Genomic DNA, 25455 nt, shown 5'->3' on the forward strand with positions numbered 1-25455 from the left:
TTTACGCTATTTTGTGTCTGATAGGGCCCCAGTGCATAGCCTACTTGCTCCCAAGTATTTAGTCAGATGGGAAATCTGTTGTATTTATTGAAATTTGGGGTCATCCTAAAAAGACAAGAATCAGAAATTTCTCACACGACCTTGTTTCATAGCTAGGAAATGGCCGCCACAGCTTGGCACACTAACTGGTGTGAGAACCAAAACCCAGGTTGCCTGTCCGCTAACTTGGGTCGCCTTGGCAGTTTGGATTTAGGCCACAGAAATTAACTATACTTAAACTTGTAAATAAGTTTGGTTCTTAATCATGGGTAAGACAATGCCACCGAATGGTGGGTCTGAAAAGACATCTGTCAACGAAAATCCACGGTCAGCTGCATTCATCTTGCTGTATGAGAACCTGCTTCACTATTTACAGGCATCTCAGGTCTGCTGGAGGCTGAGAGGAAACTTGGAATGAGGACCCAATTTGGATGCATGCAGATGTGTACTGGGATTCTGGCTTTGTCAGGTCTTATTTACAGAACAACTTTCTTTATTTTATTTTATTTTATTTTATTTTATTTTATTTTATTTTATTTATTTGAGAGTGACAGACAGAGAGAAAGACAGATAGAGGGAGAGGGAGAGAATGGGCGCGCCAGGGCTTCCAGCCTCTGCAAACGAACTCCAGACACGTGCGCCCCCTTGTGCATCTGGCTAACGTGGGACCTGGGGAACCGAGCCTCGAACCGGGGTCCTTAGGCTTCACAGGCAAGCGCTTAACCGCTAAGCCATCTCTCCAGCCCCAGAACAACTTTCAAAGCCCCCAGACCTTCATCTGTCAAAGGACGACAGCAGTGGCCCCTTCCTGAATGCACACAAAATGCTCTCCTTAGTATGTAATTTCCAATCTCCAACAAGAATAACACAGTGGCTTCCTAATATTAAGCCATTAACTCTCAACACATTTCATTGACTGTTGATTGGATGCTCTGATGAAATTAAAGATAAATAAGAGGATTGTCTCTGATTGCTTAAACGGTTTCTATTACAAATGCTGAAAGCTGAGACTGGCGGTGCATGCATACCTATAATCTTAGAACGGGAGAGGAGACAGGAAGATCACTGCATGTTTATGGCCAGCTTGGGCTAAATAGGAGTCCTATCTTAAAACCAAATCACAAGGGCTGGGGAGATAGGTTAGTTGTGCAAAGCATGAGGCCTGAGTTACATCACCAGAATCCATGTGAAAAAATAAAATAAGATAAAGCTGGGCATGGTGGCTCATGCTTCTAATTCTAGGGCCAGGAAAGCAGAGACAGACCCACCCATTGTTTCATATAGATACACATGTATGCATATGATGCACACATGTGTTGTGCGGGCATATATATTTTAAAATGAGGTAACCCAGGCCCAGAAAACCAAATGTCACATGTTCTCTCTCATATGTGGATCCTAGGTACAAATGATTGGATTTCTATGTGAGCTGGAGTAAAATTCAGTAGCAGAGGCCAGTAAGCTAGAAAGGAGATATAAACGGAATAGAAAGGGGGATGGATGTAAAGGGATGGTATTGTGTATATGTAAGTAGAACAGATTAGGCGTGGAAAGGCCTAAGTGAGGTCAGCGCAAGAGACTGAGTAAAGGAAAGGTGGAGGGAGGGCTGATCAAAATCTAAGAGGGTATGAATAAGTCATATGGAAGCCTACTTTTTTGAACAATGGCATACCCAGAAGCCATAGATTATTACTAGAAAATTTTCAGTGCCAGGGTTGGGATATTTTCTAGTGAGTTGTTGGCCAGGGAGGTCCCTGATGCCCCCAAAACATTGCAGGCCATTGCTGAAGCTCTTGGTTCCCCACCAGGAATAGATTGTAAAACCCTATTGCTGAAGACTCCACATACTTGTGCTGCAAGGTCATTGAGAAATTCTGCTGAAGCTGAGCTGAAAACCTCCTTTGTGTAAACCAGCTGACAGAAAGCTGGAAAAAGCTGCATGAAGTTCCATGGGAGAGAGAGAAATCGCCAGTGGAGATAAACAGTGGACACTGCAACCCTTAAGTTTGGCCAGCCAGGCCAAATGAGCCAGTGGGTGCAATAGTGGCATGTCTGTCAATGGGGGAAACCAACTGCTCTTTAATTGGACTGGGGGCCTGCTCCGTGGGAGGGAGTACATCCCTGATACTGAAAACCTAAAACAGGGGTAGCCATGAGCCCTAGAGGTATAATGTCTGCTGGTATCTGGCTAAATGTATATACTATGCTCACCAAACTGCCCGTTGAGCACTTCTCCTAATGTTCATACCCATGTATTAATGCTGCTCTCACTTTTGGTTAAAGCTTCTCATTTCAGATGATGGTGACCTTGGGATGACTCAGGTGGCACCATAGTGCTGAGATGAAGTGACAGAGGAATGCTGAACACTGAAATATCTCTCACACCTTCCAAGGTTAAGGGTCCATTGCGGAAGAGGTGGTTGAAAGAATGTAAGAGCCAAAGAAAGGGTAGGACTACTTACAATGCACTTCCAGCCACAAAATGGCCTGTATATCCATGACCTCGCAGTGCCTGACACTATCTACACAGGACCATCATAATACGAGGAAAAGATGATGATGTCAAAATAAAAGAGAGACTGATTGAAGGGAGAGGGGATATGATAGAGTGTGGGGTTGCAAAGGAAAAGTTGGGGGAGGGAATTGCCATGGTTTATTGTCTATAATTATGGAAGCTGTCAATAAAAAATCTTTTTTTTTTAAAGTTTTCAGCTAACAGATCTGATATTTGAATGAACACCTTGTAATGTTACCCAAAGTAAAATATTTCCTTTCCCTGGAATACATTCTTTTGCTCCCTAAGGAAGCTAACTACTCACAAAAACTTATTCAGCCTCTAAACTCAGAACCTGGGGGTGTGGCTCAGTGGTAGCCTTGTATGTAAAGGCCCTTGCTGAGATCTTCAATATTGCAACTATGAACTTTAAAAAATCCTGTTCAAGTACAATTCCTCATGGAATTCTCATTCCCTAATCCATTGTATGCAGTTCGTTTTTACTTTCCCTCAGGCTTCCCAAGCCCTGCACTTCCCTGACAGCATTTCTCCTACACTATATTATCAGCACACTGCCTGTAATTACTTAGACATGACATGGCCAGATCCTTTAGGCCAGGTTCCTGATGTCTGAGTCCCTAGCTATCAGCTTGGAGTTTGGTTAGCTGCAAGAACTTAGTCCATCACTGACACTACCTAAATGAATGATCAAAGTCTCAAGGTCTCTATGATCTGATCTTCAGATTTCTCGGTGGAAACATTTTGGTTCCGAATATGCCCTTGGCATCTCACTGTGATAAATCAGGAAAATGATTTGAAAGAATCCAGGAAAGGCTCCCAATTGTAAACATGTCTCCAAAAAGGAAAAGAAAAAACAGCTAGCAACATCCTGGGTGTCTTACTTCTTCTATATGCCTTTTCCATCACACTAGGATGAGCTATGTCTAGGATACAATAATCCTCAAGGCGGGCTCACCCACTTCACCTTGGCCAAAAAACAAAAACAAAAAAATATCACCCCTCTTTTGATTTGTTTTTTATTTTTGTTTTTCGAGGTAGAGTTTCACTCTAGTCCAGGCTGGCCTGGAATTCGCTATGTAGTCTCAGGCTGACCTTGAACTCAATGCGATCCTCCTACCTCTGGTTCCAGAGTGCTGGGATTAAATGCGTGAGCCACCACGCCGGGCTCTTTTGATTTTTTTTTTTAAATTGGCAATTCGTTTATAACTTAATGTTCCACTATCCCGCTGGGGCCCAACATCTTGGAATCACATCCCTTCCAGTTACGAAGACATCCAACTCTGGGTTTGCCCCAAGGATTCTGTCCATTTGGAGCGCCCCACGCCCATCGCCCCGGGCGAGGCTGGGCCCCAGGTCCAGAAGGGCTTTTCCAATCCCGGCCAGCGCGGAGCATCTCCAGCGGAGGCGGTGGACCGCGGGAGTCATCCATCTTCGCAGAGGATCCGGCTCCCGGCCGCGCGGGGACGCGGGTGGATGAGAGCACCGCCCAGGACCCGGACCCCGCCCCGCCGCGCCCTCCGGGACCCGCACCAGCTCGCCTGGGCGTCGCGGGCCGAGCGCGCGCGCACGACTTTGCCGCCGGGGGGCGCCGTAGGGACGCGAGCCTGGCGCGGGTGTGGCGTCGCCGGCGGCCTCCGGGGGGCAGCAGAGGCCAGGGCGACGCGGAGACCGCGCCGGGGCGCTCGGAGGGCACGGTGGCCGGAGGCGGCGGCGGCGCCCGGCTCGGGAGAGCTGAACTCCGCCGGGGTCGAGCGCGGGCGCGTGGGAGCGTCGTCGCCGCCCTCCGAGTGCCGCGGAGCGGACTCGCTTTCCGATCGTCGTTTCCCGGGCGCTGCGCTGTCTTCTGCCGTGGCAGCAAGCAAGCATCCCGGCTCGGGTTGGGGTGGAGGGGGACCTCCGAGGTCGCAGCGCCGGAGCTGGGCGCGTCCCTCCCCGCAGCCTCCCCGCCCTCCGGGCCGGTGCTCGGCGGCCTCGGCGCCCCGTGCAGGGCTCCGAACAATGGTGCGGAGCGCCGGCGCGAGCCCCGCGTCCGCCCAGCGGCCGTAGAGGAAGTGGCCGCGCTCGGGGTGGGGTGGGGTGGGGTGGGGTGGAGGGAGACGCCCCCCGCCGCCCGCCCGCCGCCCGGAGTTTGCGCGCCTGGCCTCGTCGGCCCTGGGCTCCTCCGCACATCTGCGACCCCGGCAGCATGGTGCCGGCGCCCGGGTTAATCTAGCTCTGCGTTCGCTCCTTCCCCCTCCTCCTCCTCCTCCTCCTCCTCCTCCTCCTCCTGGTCTCCCTCCTCCCGCCGGCGCTGCCTCCGGCTTCCCAGCGTGTTGGGAGTACTCGACTCGCCGCCTCTCCGAGGAGACCGGGTGGTGACCACGGAACACAACTTGCCCATTGCACAGCCGAGCCCCGGGACAGCTGGAGAATGTCCACCCCGAGCCGATTCAAAAAGGACAAAGAGATCATAGCCGAGTATGAAAGTCAAGTCAAAGGTAAGGATGGGAGCGGCTGCCTCGCTCCTTTTGTGTGCCTTCTTGTCATTGTGTTCGCGGGGAGTTGCTTGGGTAACTTGGTGTCTGCCCTGGAGGAAGGGAGGGAGGGACCAGTCCGGTTCTGCTGGAGACCCCCCTCCCCCAGGGCGTCCTGGAAGCCAGCCCCAGCCCGGGGTCTGACCCACCCCGGGGCTGCATTGGCGGGGGCTTCAAGCCCTGGCCGGAGCCGGCGTCTCTCCCTCCGGGAGAGAACTGGCTGGAACTTAACCATCTTCCAGCGGCGGCAGCAATTTTCTCGGGAAGGCCGGCAGTGCCGGTGGCTCCCGCTGACTTATCACCGTCTTCATCATTCTTTCTATATGAAATCATTGTCACAACATGGTTTTTCTACGGAGTCATTCTGTAACGTCTGAACACCCCGTGGTCTGGAGCTTCATTGATTGAAGGCGGTTTCAGACATGCACACTCTTCACTGCTCGTTCATTAGGGCGAGTCTCCTTTTATAATCTCTCCGTCTCTGTCTCTCCCAAATAAAGCCCGGGCGGTTCAACCAGCAGTGACTAGTGGTATCTGACTCCTCTATTACAGTGAGTTAAAATTCAGTGACATCTCTCACGCTCGCATGAGAATATTGCCTTACCACTTGCTGGAGGGCACTTACGTGGAAAAATGAAGGTTTTGTATATGTGAGTAAGTAGTTTCAACTCATTGAAATTGTCAGCTAATGAAGAAAGTCTAATTAATGTTGATTAGGCATTTTTCCTTTCTGTACCTGGTGGGTTAAATATATACATATATACATATATATATATATTTTTTTTTTCTCTCCAAGACCAGTGTTTTGTTTTACCACGGAAGTGTATAACAAGCACATATATGTGTTGGATCTTTTTCCTCCCACTTGCGTGATCTCTGGGATAGCTTCTCTGATGGAGACAATGGATGGCGTGTTGACATCGTGGCTGTTCTCCTGCCTATTCAGTGAAAACTTCAAGAACATTGTTATGTCCACACCTGTGTTTACACACAACCTTTTGAAAGGGCTGCTGCGAAGTCATTACTGTACTTGGCTTGGGAAAAGCCAGAGCCCAGAGTTTTCTTTTGTGTGGTCAAGTTGTGAAAAGGCCTGGAGTCCTGACAGAAGACCTGGGGGTGGCGCTGCGGCGGGCGGGGTTTGTGGGGGGTCTGGGGTGGGGTGAGGGGAGGATCCCGGGTCTTCTCCAAATGTGCCTCTGGACTGGTGCTGGAAGACAGGGTTCCTTTAGGGCTGACCTCCACAGTGGAGTTAGGCTAAATGGTGAGGCGCAGAATTCTTCCTGTCTGGAATTAAGATCAATGTGTGCTTAAAGGAACTTGTAACATTGGTATGGAAGTTACATTAGCAGAGAACTAATTATCTTCTTAGAGCTCAGCAAACTTTCTAATGAGGATAACCTTTCTCTTCCCCATGTGCCCATTGGGAAAGAGAACGCCAGCTGGAAACCGTTCATTCCCAGGCAGTACTCTTGTTTCCAATCACCATGTCCCTGTGCACTTTTTCCACATGGTTCTTTGTGGAAGGCTTTTGGGGGTGATGATCCGGTGTTCTTCCTCCTCGAAGCTCTGACTGGCAGTCCACGTCCACAGACCTTTCCTGTCTCCATGAATCTGTTCTAAGGTCATTTGCTTCTAATCCCGTCCTTATTTGAAAGCAGTATTGTCTTAGTGCCATTTAGTGCAAGAGTTCTACAAATAGAGCGTAAGTCCTCTATAATAATTGAAAATCAGCTGGGCGTGGTGGCGCACGCCTTTAATCCCACACTCAGAAGACAGAGGTAGGAGGATCGCCATGAGTTTGTGACCAGCCTGAGACTACATGTTGAAATCCAGGTCAGCATGGGCTAGAGCGAGACCCTAGCAAAAACAAAACAAAACAAAACAAAATTTAAAAAAAATCAATTAAATGAGATATGCTACAATGTGTACATCAGATCTAATTGAAGGAAAATTTATGAAATGGTGAAGGTGAGTTCTGAAAATAATTGTATCCCACAAACATGACCTTTGCCTTATTCCCTCCCTTTACTCACGCACACCCAAGAGTCCTTAGGTGGGTTCAGGCTTCACTATGCCTGCCCTGCCCTGTGGCCAGACCTTCCCTCCTATAAGGTTTATACAATCTGGTGTGGAACCTGCATCATTACATTCAAATGCAAACATGGGAATTGGGTAATTCAGTGAAGTTGAGTGTTATACACACACAGCGCATGGCACCAGTTCACCTCTGCTCCTACACAGAATCTAGGGGGTGGGGAACAGCAGTTCCTAGTGCAGGAAGCCCGCTGTCCTGGGCAATGACCAGGCCCCTTAGGAAGGAGAGATGGGAGACAAGATTCCAGCTTCCTGTTTGACTTCCTGTCTCTTAAAATGGTGAGCATCCTAGCCTTGCAGAGCCACTAGTCCAGAATTTAAGAGATTTGAGTTTTGAGAATAACCTACTCTTTAAATTCTAGCCAAGCTACTCCCTGTGATGCTAAACAAAAGAAACTGGTCTGTTCCATGGCTGAAGGAAAGCCTGGCTCTGTTGAGCTCATTAGCACATAGGTCTGCTCCCAGTGAAATCTGCCACACATGCTGGACTCTAGGTGGCCCAGGGTATGGATGATTCCAGAAGTCATTTTGATTATGTGTAATTTTATTTTTAACCTTTCAACTTAAGAGCCTAATACTCAGGGGTATTGCGTGCTCTCTCTCCCTCTGTTTCTCTCTTTCTCTCTCTAATACCTTATTTCCCTGGTTAAATTGTATTTATCTTGAATTCCTGAGATGGTATTTTGGTCTAACAGAATGGCTCCAAATAGGAGATTTTATCACTGTCTCTCCTGCTAAGCTTTTGGGAACTGTCTTCCTGAGGCTTTCCTTAATCTTTGGTGAGATTGTGATTTTATATTTTATATGAGGCCATAACTGCACTGGACCAGCCCCTTTGCTTCCCTCTGGGTGTGATTTTTCTTATCTATGAGGAATTTAGATTTTCTCAGTCCAAATGGTCCTTGAATCTAACTGAAGATGTCATGTGAGTTCATATTAATTGCTTCATAAAGTTTTCAAGCTTTTCATTTTTTTTTTCCTTGGCTGTCTTGTTTTAGAGGGAATCATCATTGCTTTCAATTTTTTTCCATAATGAGTCAGTTGAGTTTTTGGGATATCGAATTATAATGCAGTAAAGAATATGAAAAAAAATGGTTAGATAAATATAACAGAGAATTGTACTATTAAGTGGAAATTTTAATAGTTAAATAGCGAATAAGTTTAGTCAGAGACAGAATCATACCAAGCCACAATTTAAAAGGAATGGTTTATTAATTTGGAGTAGAGAGACTGACCATTTTATTCACATTATTCAGAAACCCAGACAATTAAGAGATAGCACTAGAGAGGCAGAGACAGGAAGATTGCAAGTTCAAAGCTAACCTGGGCTATATAGTGAGGTACATTGTGCTAAAAAAATGAAGGAAGGGGCTGGAGAGATGGATGACTTATTAGTGTCTAAGGTGCTTGCCTGTAAAGCCTACGAATGCAGGTTTGATTTTCCACGTAAGCCAGATGCACAAGGTGGCACACGCTTCTGGAGTTCATTTGCAGCGGCTAGAGGCCCCAATGTGCCTATTCTCTCTATCTGCCTCTCTCTCTTTTTCTCAAAATGAAATAAATAATTTGAAAAAAAATGAAGGAAGGGCCGGTTGTGGTGGCTCACACCTTCAATCCCAGCACTTGGGAGGCAGAGGTAGGATGATTGCCCTGAGTTTGAGGCCAGCCTGAGACTACATAGTAAATTCCAGGATAGCCTGGGCTAGAGCAAGACCTTACCTTGAAACACCAAAAAAAAAAAAAAAAAAAAAAAAAAGGAAGGGGCTGGTTAGATGGCTTAGTGGTTAAGGTGTTTCCCTGTGAAGCCTAAAGTCCCAGATTTGATTCACCAGTACCTACATAAGCCAGATGCATGTGATGGCTCATGTGTCTGGAGTAGCTACAGGTCCTGGCACACCCATTCTCTCCCTTTCTCTCTGCATCTTTCTCTCTCACAAATAAATAAATAAAATAAAAATCTTTTTAAAATGAAGGAAGGAAGTAATCAAGAGAAATAAATGTACTGGGGCTGGAGAGATGGCTTAGTGGTGAAGCAATTGCCTGAGAAGTCTAAGGGCCCCAGTTTGAGGCTCGATTCTACAGGACCCACTTTAGCCAGATGCACAAGAGAGCGCGTACGTCTGGAGTTCATTTGCAATGGATGGAGGCCCTGGTGCGTCCATTCTCTCCCTCTCTCTCTCTCTCACTCTCTCTCTCTCGGCCTCTTTCTCTTTATGTCTGTCACTCTCAAATAATAAATAAATAAAAATAAACAAACATTCTATAAAAAATAAATGTCTTAGTTTGTGGGTGTCAAAAAGCAAGCGGGTTGAAAAGTGAAGGAAACTCAAACTGGTTGACAGACACTTGTTATCATCTCAGGTTAAAAACTGAACAGTGGAGGACATTGAATTGGCTTCCAGAAGCTTTGGGGATTATGTGAGGATTTTAGTGAGTGATCAAGGTAATTTCTTTAATCTGGAACAGAAATAATGTGCAGTTCCCGGTATGAAAACCTGAAGAATCAAAGCCACATTTTATGCGGAGCTAGTGGACAAGAGGTCGTGTTGGTTTTAAATAGTGCATGCTGTCAGTTACTGAGGATGGACAGCTGCTGTTTGCAGTGGTTCTAACCCTCAAAGCCCTTTCTGCTGTATGGACAGGAGGTGTTCTGGAAATCTCTTTCCTTGGCTGCTCTGCCGCCTGAAATAGACCAAGTGCATTTCAGTAGCCGAAGGAGCCAAGGAAATGCTCATCTAATTTGACATGCCTCCATATCATGCCATGCGTTTAATAGGGAAATGAGATTCTGATAATGTTTCTAGAATGGAAACTGCTTTTATTGTTTCCATATAACCTGGAGTGGAAAATGGCAACAATTTAAATTGTGAACTACAGCTTTATGACTGGGAGGGACGTGAAACCTTTTGTGTCCAGTTCAGTCTTATATGATGTTGGGAGGCTTTGTGGAAGATATATAATGCAATTGTACAATTAACATTAACGTCTAAGGGACTAGAATTGAGGGTGTCTAGTTTTAGGAGTGGTGATTTGCTTTCAGGTTCCTCAAAAAGTAGATACCTGGGGCTGGAGAGATGGCTTAGCGGTTAAGCGCTTGCCTGTGAAGCCTAAGGACCCCGGTTTGAGGCTCAGTTCCCCAGGACCCACGTTAGCCAGATGCACAAGGGGGGTGCACGCATCTGGAGTTCGTTTGCAGTGGCTGGAGGCCCAGGTGTGCCCATTCTCTCTCTCTCTCTCTCTCTCTCTGCCTCTTTCTGTCTGTCACTGTAAAATAAATAAATAAAAATATAAAAAAGTAGATACCTGAGTAGGCGACAGTAATTTTGAAACTTTCCATACATTGAAGGAACCATCGATGGACCTAAGAGAGATTAAGAGCTGTAGTCTATGCGTGGGAGCTCGTTGACTTAATTATATATATTTTTTCCTCTCATGACAATTGTTCGAATTGACCACAGTGACCAGAGAGCAGCTTCGCATGATGACATTTAAGGTCAGGAACAAGAGCGTGGTGACTGTATACGACACACTGTGCTTGTTGTTTGGTTGAAACTAATTGCAGCTACTGCAACAAGCTTTTTTACCTGATTAGTTTTTGTAATCTATGTAATATGTTGAGGAATGGTTCAGGAGAAGTTTTTGAGCAAAATGTGCCCTTCCCAAACATAATGAAGCAAAATTCAGCTGGAAAACCTCAGACCTAATGTTGGAATGACCTAATGTTGGAATCTCAGGTTCGGCCTCACTCTTGATGCCAGTGAGCCAGGGAAACCCCAGCAAAGCTTAGTCTCTAGGTTGAATCTCTGATGATCAGACTTGCCTGCAGGATAGTTTCACACTTTTTGCTTGCGTACAACTCACTAGTATTCTTTGGGTTTTTTTTTTTTTTTTTTTTTTTTTTTTGGTAGGGTCTGGGTTAGCCCAGGTTGACCTGGAATTCACTATGTAGTCTCAGGGTGGCTTTGAATGCACAGTGATCCTCCTACCTCTGCCTCCCTAGTGCTGGGATTAAAGGCATGCACCACCATGTCTGGCAGAGAGACAGAATGGGAATGCCAGGGCCTCTAGCCCTTGCACAAGGACTCCAGATGCACGTGCCACTTTGTGCATCTGGCTTTATGTGGGTACTGGGGACTTGAACCCCAGGTCATTAAGCTTTGCAGGCAAGCGCCTTAATTGCTGAGTCATCTCTCCAGCCCTACAATTTTTTTTTCAAGGTAGGGTTTTGTTCTAGCTCAGGGTGACCTGCCATTTACTATGTAGCCTCAAGGTGGCCTCACTCTAACTCAAGAGATCCTCTTACCTCTGCCTCCCAAGTGCTCCACTATGCCTGGCTTTTTTTTTTTTTTTTTTTTGACTTTGAGTTCAGCTAGCATCTCTCTCTCTCTCTCTCTCTCTCTCTCTCTCTCTCTCTCTGTGTGTGTGTGTGTGTGTGTTCGTGTGCATGTGTTCGTATGAATATGTATTTGAGAAAGTAAGCTCTCTCCTTCCTCCCCTTTGAAACATGCATCCACATAGGAACAGAAAACTGATTATTTTATATCAAAAAGAAATATAGGCTGACTTAGAGATTAAAGGCACTTGCTCACAAAGCCTCCTGGTTTGGATTCAATTTTCTTAATTTTTAAAATTTTATTTCAGAGAGAGATAACGAGAAAGAGGCAGATACAGACACAGAGAGAGAATGGGCACACCAGAGCCTCCAGCCATTGCAAATGAACTCCAGATGCATGTGCCACCTTGTGTGTCTGGTTTACACGGGTCCCGGGGAATCAAACTAGGTTCTTTGGTTTTGCAGGCAAGTGTCTTGTCCACCAAGTCATCTCTCCAGCCCATCAATTTTCTTTTTACAAAAGTTAAATTTAATTTACTTATTTGAGAGAGAAATAAAGAGATAGAGGCGGATAGAGAGAAAGAAAAAGGGCACACCAGGGCCTTCGGCAGCTGCAAACAATCTCCAGATGCATGTGTCTGTCACCTTGTGCATCTGGATTACTTAGGTACTGAGGAATTGAACCTGTGGCCCTTGGCTTTGCAGGCAAGCACCTTAATCACTAAGCCATCTCTCCATCCCCTTGGATGAAATTTTGAAACCACCTATATAAGCAAAAAGGTGCTGCAAGTGGCTGGCAAGAGACTGTGCCATGCCCCACCTCCCACACCATGCAAATAACTAACTAAATTAATTAATTAAAATATAGTAAAATGAATATCTTAATATCAGAATCCCAGATTAAGAAATATTGCCACCACCTTGGAAACTCCATTTGTCCCTTTTGCGATAAACCTCTCTTTGTGCCACAGGTTTGAATTTAGTATTAGTCATTTTTAATAAATATTTTTATTTATTTATTTGCAAGGAGAGAGAAAGATAATAAGAATGGGTGCACTAGGGCCTCCTGCCACTGGAAACGTACTCCAGATACATGTGCCACTTTGCATCTGGCATTATGTGGGTACTGGGGAATTGAACCTGGGTAATCAGCCTTTGCAAGCAAGTGCCTTTAGCTGCTCAGCTATCTTTCCATCCTGTATTAATAATTTTTAAAGCTTTATAATGGTTTTATAATTTTCTATACTTTTGTTATATATTTATGAATATGTACTAGATTTTTTTTTTTTTGAGGTACGATTTCTCTGTAGCTCAGGCTGACCTAGAACTTACCATGTAGTCTCAGGGTGGCCTCAAACTCACAGTGATCTTTCTATCTCTGCCTCCTGAGTGCTGGGACAAAAGGCGTGTGCCACCACGCATGGCTGTATGGATTTTTTTTTTTTTTTTTCTGAGAGAGAGACAGAAAGAGAAAATGGGCACACCAGGGCTTTCACCTGCTGCAAATGAACTCCAGATGTGTGCCCCCTTGTGTGCTTGAGCTACATTGTATGTTTGCATCATAGTGTGTCTGGCTTATGTGGGACCTGGAGATAAGAACATGAGTCCTTAGGCTTCACAGGCAATGCGTTAACTGCTAAGCCATCTCTCCAGCCCTACTGAATTTTTAATGACATGAGGCATTTAATTTAGTTATTTTAAAGCAATAGAATAATATTTATTTGGTATATTTAACAAATCTTTGTCTTTTAAAGATAAATGCTGCAATGTTCATGGCTGAAATTACAACATCTGAGATTTTCTTTGTCATAACTCTGGAGAGGGAGGAAGTAGTATGGATACAGGTAAAATAAAATTCGGCTGTGAGTTGGCAAATATTACGTATATGAGATTCATCTTATTAATCTATTTTTGCATGTGTTTGAAATTCCCCCTAACAAAGCGTTTTAAGATGGGTAGGGATGTCATTCAGTGGCAGAGCACTTGTCTGCTATGGACAAGGCTCTAGGTTCCATGCAGTGTGAAACAATTTAGGGCTGGAGAGATGGCTTAGTGATTAAGGCACTTGCCTGTGAAGCCTAAGGACCTACGTTTGACTTTCCAGATCCCAGGTAAGCCAGATGCACAAAGATGAGGCAAGCGCAAGGTCGCAATGCCTGTTAGGTGGCACAAGCATCTGGAGCTGGATTGCAGTGGCTGAGGCCCTGGTGCACAATTGTTTCTCTCTCTTTTTCCCCTCTCTCTAAAATTAAAAAAAAATATATATTATTACAAGTTTCTTTGTTTTTTGAGGTAAGGTCTCTAGACTAGGCTGACCTGGAACTCAGTCTATAATAGCCTTGAACTTGCAGAGATCCTCCTATCTCTGCCTCCCAAGTGCTAGGATTCAATTTCATTTTTTATTCAATGTTGTGATATTAAGATTAATCTAAATTTAAGTAGCTATAGTTTCACTGTTACGCTTTGTAGCTTCACTGGTAGAGTATTCTAGTGTACTAAAATACAAGCTCTTTATTCTTTCTCTTTGGCATTAGGGCTATTTGTAGTTTTTACTGTCCTGAATAACAATGGCATAGAAAATGCTGTAGGTATTAGTCAGAGTTTGTCATTGTAACTAATACTTGAGGGAAACAATTTCAAAGGAGGAAATACTTATTTTGGCTCATAATTTCATCAGTCTTATTCTAGTGTACGGCTATGAGCCTGAGGCAGAGCTGAACATTGCTTGGCAAGTGCCACGAGGCAGAGCAAACCAGCTTACCTGATGGTGAATAGGAAGCAGAGAGAAAGAGGGCAGGGCAGGCGTTAAGCTACATCCTCTCAAGGCTTTTAAAATTCTTTACTTACATTAAAGCTGGCAATATGATTAAAACCATGTTTAAAACATCTTTTATCTAGCATTTTAATTTCAACCAGGAAGGTCAGATAGGTCTATGTTTGTCTGTTTGCATTTAGGTGTTAAGGATTAAACCTAGGGCCAATACTGAGCTATGTCTCAGTCCCTAATGCACCCTCCCCTGCCAGTACATTATAATTATTTTCAGTGTATCCAGTATCTAGTCCTAGCTTACTAAGATAGCCCATATTTTACATAATCCAAGAACATATGTCTGGTTTTTTTTTTCCTAAGGAGAATTATTTGGTTCTGACCCTTGTCATCTAGAATGCTGTTTATTCCATGATGATGGTGTTGAGTTTGAAGGGCTGAGGGTATCGTGCTAGGCAAGTTTTCTGCCACTGAGCTGTTCCCCCAGCTCCGGAAAGGGTGCTTACAATCCGAGAATTAAAACACTGAGAAGGATTCATGTATAAGAGTATAACATGTTACAAGAACGTTTAAAAAATCTTCACTTACAGGTTTGGCCACATGGAAAATTCAGGATATAAGGATTTTAGGGATGAAAGTATGTAATGAAGACTAATGAAAGGCTTTGATGCAGGAGGAGCATGAAAACACCCATACTTTCACAGACAGTTTCAGCTCCTGTGGAGAAATCTGTGTGTGTGTGTGGGGGGGGGGGGGTTGTTGCAGTCATCCAGAGTCCCGTCTTTTACCCTTGCAGTTGCTATGGACTTTCTTCTTTCCTTCCCCTCCCCTCCCTTCCCCTTCCTCCCTCCCCCTTCTCTCTTAATGGTTTATCTATTTATTTGCAAGCAAGAAGGAAAACAGATAATGGGTGTGCCAGGGTCTCTTGCCACTGCAAACAAACTCCAGACGGACGGGCTATTTTGCACCTGGCTTTAAGTGGGCACAGGGCAGTCAAGCCTGGGCCAGCATGCTTTGCAAGCAAGTGCCTTTAAGTGCTTGAGCCATCCTCTGGGCCTGGGACTTTTCCCGTGGAACAGTTTCCACCTCTGTATCCCATGCAAGTCCCTTCCAGTCCAGGGCTGGTGTGGAGGATTGTAGTAACACAAGGCCCCTTGGGAAGAGGCCTCCACCAGTCTTCTTGGCCTCATTGACGTCCTTCATTCTGGGGCTTCATCTCTTCAGTCCCTTTGTAGTTGTCCTGTGGAAGATGGCTGGACTTTTGCCCTTTGCTTTTCTTATTCTGGAGATGTGGCTTATCAAAAGAAATTCCCAGCAGCTAACCTAGAACAATAGGTGACTGAAAAGACCATTTTCACTTTGGACGTGTGGCTTTGAAATTCCAGTGTTTTATCAGTGGAATTAAGCCTTTACGCAGTATTTAAGTAGTTGAAAATTTATGTAGTTTGCCCATTTTACTTTACATGTTGTGGCTTCCTGCCTCAGTTTTATGTCTTGCCAATCAGTTCACAGTCTCTTCTGTGAGGTCCGTGTTGGCTTTGTCCTTGCCCTAAGACCATCTGCCGTGGTTCAAGTTCAGTTCAGCCAGGTTATAATCTGCTGGCACCAGGAGTTTATTTGTTCTGAAACAACTCTGTGATAGGGTGTGAAGACTAATCCCAACGTGTGAGAGAGACTGAAGAGACAGAGGCAGGCCGACCCAGGAGGAACTTCCTGAGCCAAGCATGGTGGTCCTAGGCAGCAGCCTGAACATGTGGAGCCCCACAGTTGGGGTCAGAAAGGCGCTGATAAATGAATCAGACCAAAGTGACTTCCTCCAGACTGGAATGTACTGGTTTATCTTAAGATAATATCAAAGAGCCAGGAGCAACCTGGAGCCAGGGTTTGGTTAGGAAGCCCCACATACCAGTCTAATAGTTTTCCCTGCCTGTAGCTTGCTGGGAAACTGCAGGAAAAACCGGCCCAGGTAATTACGGTAGTTCGGACTGAAAATGGCAGCAGGAGGCATGTTGAACGGAACCGTACAATGGCGCACCAGATTTGGTCATTGCTTGGGGACTGTGTTCCGCCCGCGCACTGTCTTCATAGGAGACGGGGAGAGCAAATTGGGTCCACCTCCAAAGAAAGTGCTTGTTAAGCACGTCTGGAAAAGATGAGAAATATGTTTTTATTGGCCGACCCCAGGGCTTTATGCATTTGCTTGTTTTTCTCTGACTACTCCTTATTTTCGCTTCACCTTTAACATTACAGACCGTGGGCACTTGCTAACAGCGTGCTACAGAAAGGCGGCAGGCTTGAAGCTTGGCCGAAGAGCCGTCGTCCGTTTTTGTGCTCCTGAGAAGAGGGAGGTTTCTGAGTACAGAATGAGGGGATGTCAGTGAATGCATTCTCAAGTTGTTACTGAACCGTTAGGTGGACATCTATTGTAGGTGGTTTTGTCGTGTTTATGGGCGCTCCCAAATATACTATCACAAGTCTATATTGGAAAGGTTTCCAGTCTCATTTTTCTGGCATTTAGAGTTTTAACTATACACATCTATCTGTATTCCCCAAATACCTACAGAGAAATTTCTTCCTCTAGATGGTGGGAAATCTACTCTCCTGGAATTAGACAAGCCTTTTACTTAATTATTTTATTTCATTTTCTTTTCTGTTGAGCATCTCATTTCTTCTTGTGGTCTTAGAATTAAACTGGGAGGGGTGGAAAGGTGGCTCAATGGTTAAAAGGTGCTTGCTTGAAAAACCTGCTGGCCCAGGTTCGATTCCCCAGTACTCATGCAATGCCAGATGCACAAAGTGGCATGTGTATGTGGAGTTCACTTGCAGTGGCAAGAAGCCCTGGCATGTGCCTTGTTCTCTATCTCTTTTGCTCTCTCTCTTTTTGCAAGTAAATAAATCAAGATATATTTTTAAAAAGAATTAAACTGTGACATAATGAACAGAAAGTATTGTGTACTGTGAAACTAATGTTACTTTCATTGCCTTTTGGACCATTTCCTCATTTTTGACATTCTTGTACTGGCATATCCCATATTAATATATTGTAAAGAAGCATGCTTTCCTAGATGGATTCATGTTTCATGTGATACATAGCATGGCCTCAAGAATCCCATAGCTAGCCCACCCACTTGCCAGCGGTTCTAACTGATCTGATCTTGCCTCATTTTCCTTGCCATTAAAGTAGCAATAATGTCTAAGCCATACTATTGCTTAGAGAAATAGAGAGTTGGACACACAAAGTGTCACGTGATAAGTCCACAAACTATGGGAATGCATCACCACTTTTAGGAACTCTGGCTTTGAAAGCAGTGACACAGCTCAGGTAGCAAACTCAGTAAGCAAGAGAGCCCAGGGAGGAGGTGAGGAGCCTAGATGGGAACCTACAGCAGTTTAAAAATAAAGGAAACCCAACTGGGCTTTAGTTATTTTAAAAGATAGTAAGACAGGGCTGGAGAGATGTCTTAGCGGTTAAGCTCTTGCCTGTGAAGCTAAGGACCCCGGTTTGAGGCTTGATTCCCCAGGACCCACGTTAGCCAGATGCACAAGGGGGCGCACGCGTCTGGAGTTTGTTTGCAGTGGCTGGAGGCCCTGGTGTGCCCATTCTCTCTCTCTCTCCCTCTGCCTCTTTCTCTCTCTGTCTGTCACTCTCAAATAAATAAATAAAAATAAACAACAAAAACATAGTAAGACAGAAAATGAAATGTTTTCTAGTTTCCCATTTACCACTCATAAGGTTGTTTTTTTTTTTTAGATACAGCCTTATGTAGCCTAACCTGGCCTTAAACTCAGTTATGTAGCTGTGGCTGGCAATGAGCACCTGATCCTCCTGCCTCTCCCTCCCAAGTGCAGGGATTGTAGGTGTGCAATACCATGCTTGGTTCCCGACATATAACCTTTGTGGTTATTAAAAACCTTAGTAGGGGCTGAGATAGCTCAGCAGTTAAAGGTGCACATTGCAAAGCCTGATGGTCTGGGTTTGAGTCCCCAATACCCACATAAAGCAAGATGTACAAAGTGGCACGTGCACCTGGAGTTCATTTGCAGTAACAGGAGGCCCTGCCATGCCATTTCTCCCTCTCTCTTCTTCTTTCCCTCCCTCCTTCTCTCAAATATATGTGTGTGTGTGTGTGTGTGTGTGTGTGTGTGTGTGTGTGTATAAATTTAAAAACCCAAAGCTGGGCTGGGCGTGGTAGCGCTTGCCTTTAATCCCAGCACTCGGGAGGCAGAGGTAGGAGGATTGCCGTGAGTTCCAGGCTACCCTGAGACTCCATAGTGAATTCCAGGTCAGCCTGGGCTGGAGTAAGACCCTACTTCGAAAAAACCAAAAAAAAAAAAAAAAAAAAAAAACCAAAGCTGGGTGTACTGGCACATGCCTTTAGTCTCAGTATTCAGGAAGCAAAGGTAGGTAGATCACCGTAAGTTCAAGGCCACCCTGAGACTACATAGTGAATTCCAGGTCAACCTGGGATACAGTAAGACCCTACCTCAAAACAAAAAACAAAAAAATCTCCACAAACAAACAAACTGGTGGATAGATCTTAAACTTTTTTCACTTGTAAAGTCTGATCAGTTTAGACTCCATTGACCTGACAATAGGTAGAATAACAGAGACAAGGAGCACCCAGGAGCGATCGATATTCAGCATGGGAGAGCCTTGTTCTTGGGCTCCTAAGGGACGGACAGGCAGTGGAAAGGAGCACCCAAGTGCTGGTTGTGATGCTCAGGTTTTCTAGGTTTCAGTCTTCTCTTCTTGGGCCAGGTGTCAGATTCCAGCCTCTTTTTCCTGTAAGTAGACTTTTCCTAGGCAGAAAAGCAGGTGTAACCATTGGACACCTATCAGACATCTACTGCAATATTTTTTAAGACTTGAAGAGACTTTAATAGATTTAGGAGGGAAACAGGAGAAAGCACGGAGAGACATGTCCTGATATGTGACTGGTAGGAGAGGGTGGGGAGCCCCTGTGGAAGTAGGGGTCCCCCATCTTAGCCCAACAGGTGAGGGTGTCATACCAGAGCAGAGACGTGGAATTTTGGGGAGGGGAGGGAGCCAAAAGGAGTGCAATTATTTTTGTTGTGCTTATGGGTATTTCCAAACATGCTACCAAAAGTCTATATTTGAAACTTTTGAAAAATCTTGAATCTGAAGGCATTCATGAACTTTCCACAGTACTGTTGTCAGAAAAACAAAACAAAACAAAACAAAACTTTCCTTTCTTAAGAACAAAAGAACTAACAGTCTCTTCTCCAGACAGATATGTCTCATGGTTGTTTTGTTTGGTCATTTAAATTTCCTTCATATGTGCAAATTTTTATTTCAGAGGGCGTCTTTCAGAGTTAATCCTATGTCTGCAGAGGTCTATAGTTTCCCTGAATAGCCATCTTGAATTATGTCAAGTAATATATTTGAGGTGGCATATTTTAACATTTTATGTTCACCAAAATACAGAATTGGTGAGCTCAAAGTAGAAGCTATCCCCTTTGAAAGATAACTACTGTAAGTATTTTGGAACACACCATTTTAATTACAACACTTGTCTTTATGTTTATTTATTCACTTATTTTGAGGCAGGGGGTTACTTAGTAAAGCTCAGGCTGGCCTTGAATTCACTTTGTAGTCCAAGCTGGCCTCAAACTCACAGCAATCCTCCTGCCTCAGTCTTCTGAGTGCTGTAATTACAGGCATGAGTTATTATGCCTGGCTTGAATTTATATTTGTAACGTACATATTGAACAGATGTGATCACTTGTAAGATCTTTAATGTCAGCGTGCCTGTGTGTGTGTTTCTCAGCAATATATCATTGCTGCAGGTTGTACCCGACACGGTCAACAGTGCGGTGTCTGTCGGGCAACTGTTTGCTCCCAGTCTGTGGGGAGAGCAGGTAAATATGACAGAATGTCTTGCCACGAACGAGTGTCAGTGAACCAGACATTGCTTAGGGGTGTGTGTGATGGTCTAGCTTGAGCTCCACGAATAACCAGCGGTTCCTGGGCTGTTACCTGAGGAGGACTGCTCCGTACCTTTCCCTAGACATGTATGAAGAATGGCTTATTTCTTGTCGTTCTGTCATTTTACAGTCAGGATTGTTCTTCTAATGGGACGGTGGTGGCATTCACTGTGGTGACCACTTTATATTTGAATCTATATCAATTTCTGGACTTAGGCTTCCTTTAGTGAGGCAGTTGAGCTCTTTAAAAAATTATATATGCGGGGCATGGTGGTGCATGCCTTTAATCCCAGCACTCGGGAGGCAGAGGTAGGAGGATCACCATGAGTTTGAGGCCACCCTGCGAATACAGAGTGAATTACAGGTCAGCCTGGGCTAGAGGGAGACCTTACCTCGGAAAAAAACAAAACAAAAACCAATTATATGTGTGTGTGTGTGTATGTGTTTGTGTCAGCCACAGTGTATATGTGGAGGTCAGAGGACAACTTCAGACTGTCTTTGGTTTCCACCTTCTTTAAAGCAGGGTCTCTTGCTACTGCTAAACTGCAAACAAATGTCACACTAGCAGACCCATGAGCCTCAGGTTCTTCAGCGCTGCCTCCCCTTGCGGGCTCCTTGAGCTCACAGATGTGTGTGCCACTTTGCATCCAGCTTTATGTTCATGCTTGGGGAATTAAAGGCAAGCAGTCTTCGAAAGCAAGCTCCTTTAATCACTGAACCATCTCCTGAGCCCATGTTGAGATTTGGATGAACCCAAATCAAATTATGACTTCTGTGGGGTCCGTTTTGTCAATCTGAGAAATAAGTGTGATAATGAGCTCTTATTTTGTAAGATTATTGTGAGATCATACTTGTAAGGAGATCCAATAACAGTGAGCTACTGTGATCAGAAGCGATGGGCTAAATTAGTGACAGATTTATTTTCCTAAATAATTTATGACTTACTCATCTCCAGGCAGCAGGTGTATGTATTGTAAGGAACTGGGTTTGATGCTGTTTGCAGAGTTAGACATGGAATCCAGGTTTGTGAACATGCTAGGCAAGCACTTTGGGCTGAGCCCCAAGACTCAGAAGTTGAAATTATTCATCCGACTTAAACTTTATGAAGCAAACACAGACATACAGAGTTTAATGATTCTTCAGAAAAGCTGCAGGAGACATTTAACCAATCAACACAAGCTACACAGAGCTTAATCTTAGAGAGAGTTGTGAGTCTGTCTGTGGCTTTTAGCTACAAAGAAAGACTTTGTTACGGGCGCTTGCATCATTAACATTAGAGAGCTCAGGACTAATGAATTCTGGTTTTTTGCTGTGTGTATGATCGCAGCTGCAGATATAAGTTACTCTCCAAATAACCTGCTCTAGCTGCTCATTAAAAGTTGGCAAAAGTAAAACATCTGCCAAACAGAGGAAGGGGACCTTGAGTCATTTCACTGTCCCTCAGACGAAGGTGTAATCATTTCCTTCCAGGTAGAATGCACATGTGGTGACCCACTCCGTTTTGAACTGCTCTAACTGAATCCCACACATGGATAATTGATAACAAACAGACATGTTTTGGCTCATGGTTTGAGAGGATGGGAAGTCCAAGATGAGGTAGGGCCTGGCATCCAGAGAGGGCCCTCTGCTGCCTCAGCCTGGCCGCTGAAGAAGAGGAGAGGGGTAGGAGGAAGTGTGTGTGGGGGGGGGGGTGCAGAGAAAGACGGAATGAATGCTAATGTGCACACACAACCCAGGAAATGAAGGTCAAATTTGAGAAGAAACTTCTAAGAAACTCACTCCATCCACAAGGAGCCCACTCCCATGATGACGTTTCTCCACTCACAGGCAGAGTCCTGTGGACCACTCACTTCCTAAAGAGCCCAAATGTGAACATTTGCATTGGGGAGGTAAGGGGCTTCTCCGCTTTTGTTTCTCATCTTTGCATGGTGTTAGGACTTCCCCGTGGAACCACTTAACACCCCAGTGTCACCTGGGGAGTTTGTTTAAACAGCTTGCTAGGCCTCTGCTAAGTCCCAGATTTACATTTCTAACGAGTTCCTTGGTCATTTTGTCCTAGGAGGTCAGGGAGCACCCTTTGACAACCATTGCTATAAAAAAGTGATTTTGTAATTTCCTTAAGTTAGTCAATTTAAGATGCTCATTTTCCTTCCTATGATCAATACCTGTCTTATAATTGCTGTTGGTTCCTGTGCACGCACGTCTCGACAGGGGAGTTTAAAGACGCGGACCGCATCTCCCTGCCTCTTGGTCTGCCTTTCCCGCTTCGCTTTCATACTTGTTATTTCCTCTGATTATAAAAATCCCTTCCAGGGCTGGCGAGATGGCTTAGTGGCTAAGGTACTTGCCTGCAAAGCCAAAGGACCCAGGTTCAATTCCCAGTTGCCCATGTAAAGCCAGCTGCACAAGGTGGCTCATTTGTTGGGAGTTCCTTTGCAGTGCATAGAGAGAGGCCTTGGTGCACCCATTCTCGTTCTTTCTCCATCTACCGCTCTCTTTCAAATAAATAAGTAAATGAATGAATGAATAAATAAACAACCTTTTCACATCACAGCTGACTAAAATGAAATCTAAAGTGGGGACATGATAAGTCCTTAGGAATAAAAAAGTTTCCATAGCCCTGTCACCTTCATGGGCAGTTGAACAAATGAAATGGAATCCAGAGCAGGGTAATGTGTTCTCTGTCACAAGGCATCTTAAAGTTTTTCCACTCACAACCACTTTTTGCCTGATAACTTGCTTTGTGACCCTAGATATAAGGGTATATTAAATAGGTACACAAGTCAGACAATTACTGATAGTAAACCATATAGTTAGTTATTTAAACTAATTCTTTGGTATAAATAATTTTACCATTTATTAAAGATGAAGCACATTTGCGTACTAAGATGTAGGTGCTCATCTTTTTGTTGTTGTTGTTATGGTTTTGAGGTAGGGTCGCTCCAGCCCAAGCTGAAGTGGAAATTCAATATGTAGTCTCAGGGTGGCCTCGAACTCACAGTGATCCTCCTACCTCTGCCTCCCCAGTGCACTGAATTACAGGTTGTGAGCCGCCACTCCCTGCCATCTACTTTTACATGCATCTTGGATAAATATTTGATATTGTAGGATGTGGAGCATCTGAGCATTTTTCAGATGAGTCCTTCAGAAATTTTCAGAATGCATTAATATTTTCATGTTATTATCAGTACTAAAAATGCCATGCCATATTAATACCCAGTACAAAATGGCAGCATATGTTTATGGCCATTTCAGAAATTGTTGGAAATTCTTTACTAATCCTAAGCCAAAATTCATTTAACATTCTTATGAAATTTCATTAGCATTTTAGATGACAACTTTTAAAAATCAAGCATTCTAATGCAATCCAAGGAAATACTAATTTGATGCTTATAAACTGAGAAAAGACAGTAGTAAAATATTCAAAGTCTTTGTTTTTTGTAATTAAACCACTATGCTTCTAAGAACAGAAAACTCCATATGCACAACAGAAACAGTGCAACTTGTTACTGAAATGGTTTCAATTCTAAACTGCAGTGTTCTGGGCACCATTAATTGACATGTTTGTGTGTTCGAACCAAGACTGGTGAAGTCACTCAATGCAACATGGCTAGACACTGCCAGGAACATCTTATTTATTACTGTTTGGTTTTGAATGAAGTTTTGGTTGTCGTGTGTTCAGAAACCGTTTGCTGTGGGCAGGTTTACCATGACCCCTACATGCGGGGTCACAGCCCACATTAAGAAGCTGAGCTCATAGGACTCCTACTAGTGCCTTTGTTTCCTACAAACTATGAAGAGACTTGGCACCTGACCCTGGAACAACTCATATGTAAGTAGTTTGTGGATTATGGCTCACTCAAGTTAGTGGAAGGATGGGAGTTGATCTGTAAATAGGAAATTTTATTGTATTTAATGGGAGAGCTTTTATTAGATTTGATTTTTAAATCATAAACCCACTGGCAATTCATGAAATTGTTTTAGTAATAATTACTAATGGGAACTATAGTGCATGTTAGGGGTAGGATCTCAAGTCTAAGAATAAGAAAAATTCAACAAAGCACTTCCTTTGTCAAACTTGGGCTCTTGAGGGTCCAAACTTCAACGACACTGATGACTCAGATGTCTGTACCACACGAATGCCTGTGTATCACCTATAGGTTCTTTCGTTTCACTCACTGCAGTAATAATCTTAATAATCTGAGAAGTGTTTGCCTCAAAATGTCAAGTAGCTATGGTAGCTGCCAAGGCAGTTTGTTGACTGAAGTGTTAGCAAAAAGGTGTGTGTGAGTGTGTGTACATATTCAAGTGTGTGTGGACGTGCATGCAGGAGTGTCCATGTGTGTATAGAGGTCAGATGTCAGCTTTGGTTACCTTCCTCAATCTTCATCTTATTTTTAGTTGTTATTTTTATTTATTTATTTTTTGGTTTTGCGAGGTAGAGCTTCACTATATTCCAGGCTGACCTGGAATTCACTATGTAGTCTCAGGGTGGCCTCGAACTCACAGCTATCTTTCTACCTCTGCCTCCCAAGTGCTGGGATTAAAGGCGTGCACCATCACACCTGGCTCCTATCATCTTATTTTTTGAGATAGTTTTTCACTGAACCTGGGCCTCGCCCATTTTGCTAGACTAACTTGGCTAGGGATCTTCCTGATTCCACCCCCCTTGTGCTGGGATGGTAGGCACACATTGCCAAACTTATAGTTCTAATTGGGTGCTGGGAATCTAAACTCAGGTCTTCATGCTTGCCTGACAGTCACTTTATCCACAGAGACATCCCCCAGCCCCAGGCCATATCTTTTAATGGTTAATTCCCGCCTCCCCCCACCCCCAGCTTCACTTTAGCCCAGGTTTACCTGAAGTCGCTCTGCAGCACAAGGCTGGCCTCAAAGTTCTGGCAATTCTGCTACTTCTGCCTCAGGAGTGCAAGGATTAAAGGGATGCACCACCCTTCCTTCCTGCCTTCCTGCCTCTCTCTCTCCCTCCCTCCTCTCTCTCTTTCTTCGTGGTCCATGTTCTAACTTCATAGATGGAGTAGAGGTTAGTTACATATTGTTAGAAAAGCTTTAAATTTACTTTGTACAATTATGCATTGTAGAGCATTGTGGAAGGAGAAATTCGTTCTCCCCTAGGAAATGTGATGCCTCCTCATTCGAGAGCTATTTGAGCTAATTTTGATGGATGAGTAGGTGTCCTCTAGGAAGGGAAGGGCGCCCCAGGTAAAGAAGAGGCTCCTCTAAGGAC

The 25455-nt window shown here is 44.4% G+C and overlaps 1 protein-coding gene across 2 annotated transcripts in view; it reads left to right on the forward strand.

The window, feature by feature from the left end:
- The first annotated feature begins 4673 nt into the window (after positions 1–4673).
- Srgap1 (SLIT-ROBO Rho GTPase activating protein 1) overlaps positions 4674–25455 on the forward strand; it is a 308516-nt gene continuing 287734 nt past the window's right edge. For both annotated transcript variants that reach the window (XM_004650052.2, XM_004650053.2), the window contains exon 1: positions 4674–5031. In XM_004650052.2, the coding sequence (XP_004650109.1) occupies positions 4965–5031 (67 nt within the window). In that variant the 5' untranslated portion in view covers positions 4674–4964. The remainder of the gene's footprint in view (positions 5032–25455) is intronic.

This window comes from Jaculus jaculus, chromosome 6 (genome assembly GCF_020740685.1).
Source record: "Jaculus jaculus isolate mJacJac1 chromosome 6, mJacJac1.mat.Y.cur, whole genome shotgun sequence".
Taxonomy (NCBI): domain Eukaryota; kingdom Metazoa; phylum Chordata; class Mammalia; order Rodentia; family Dipodidae; genus Jaculus; species Jaculus jaculus.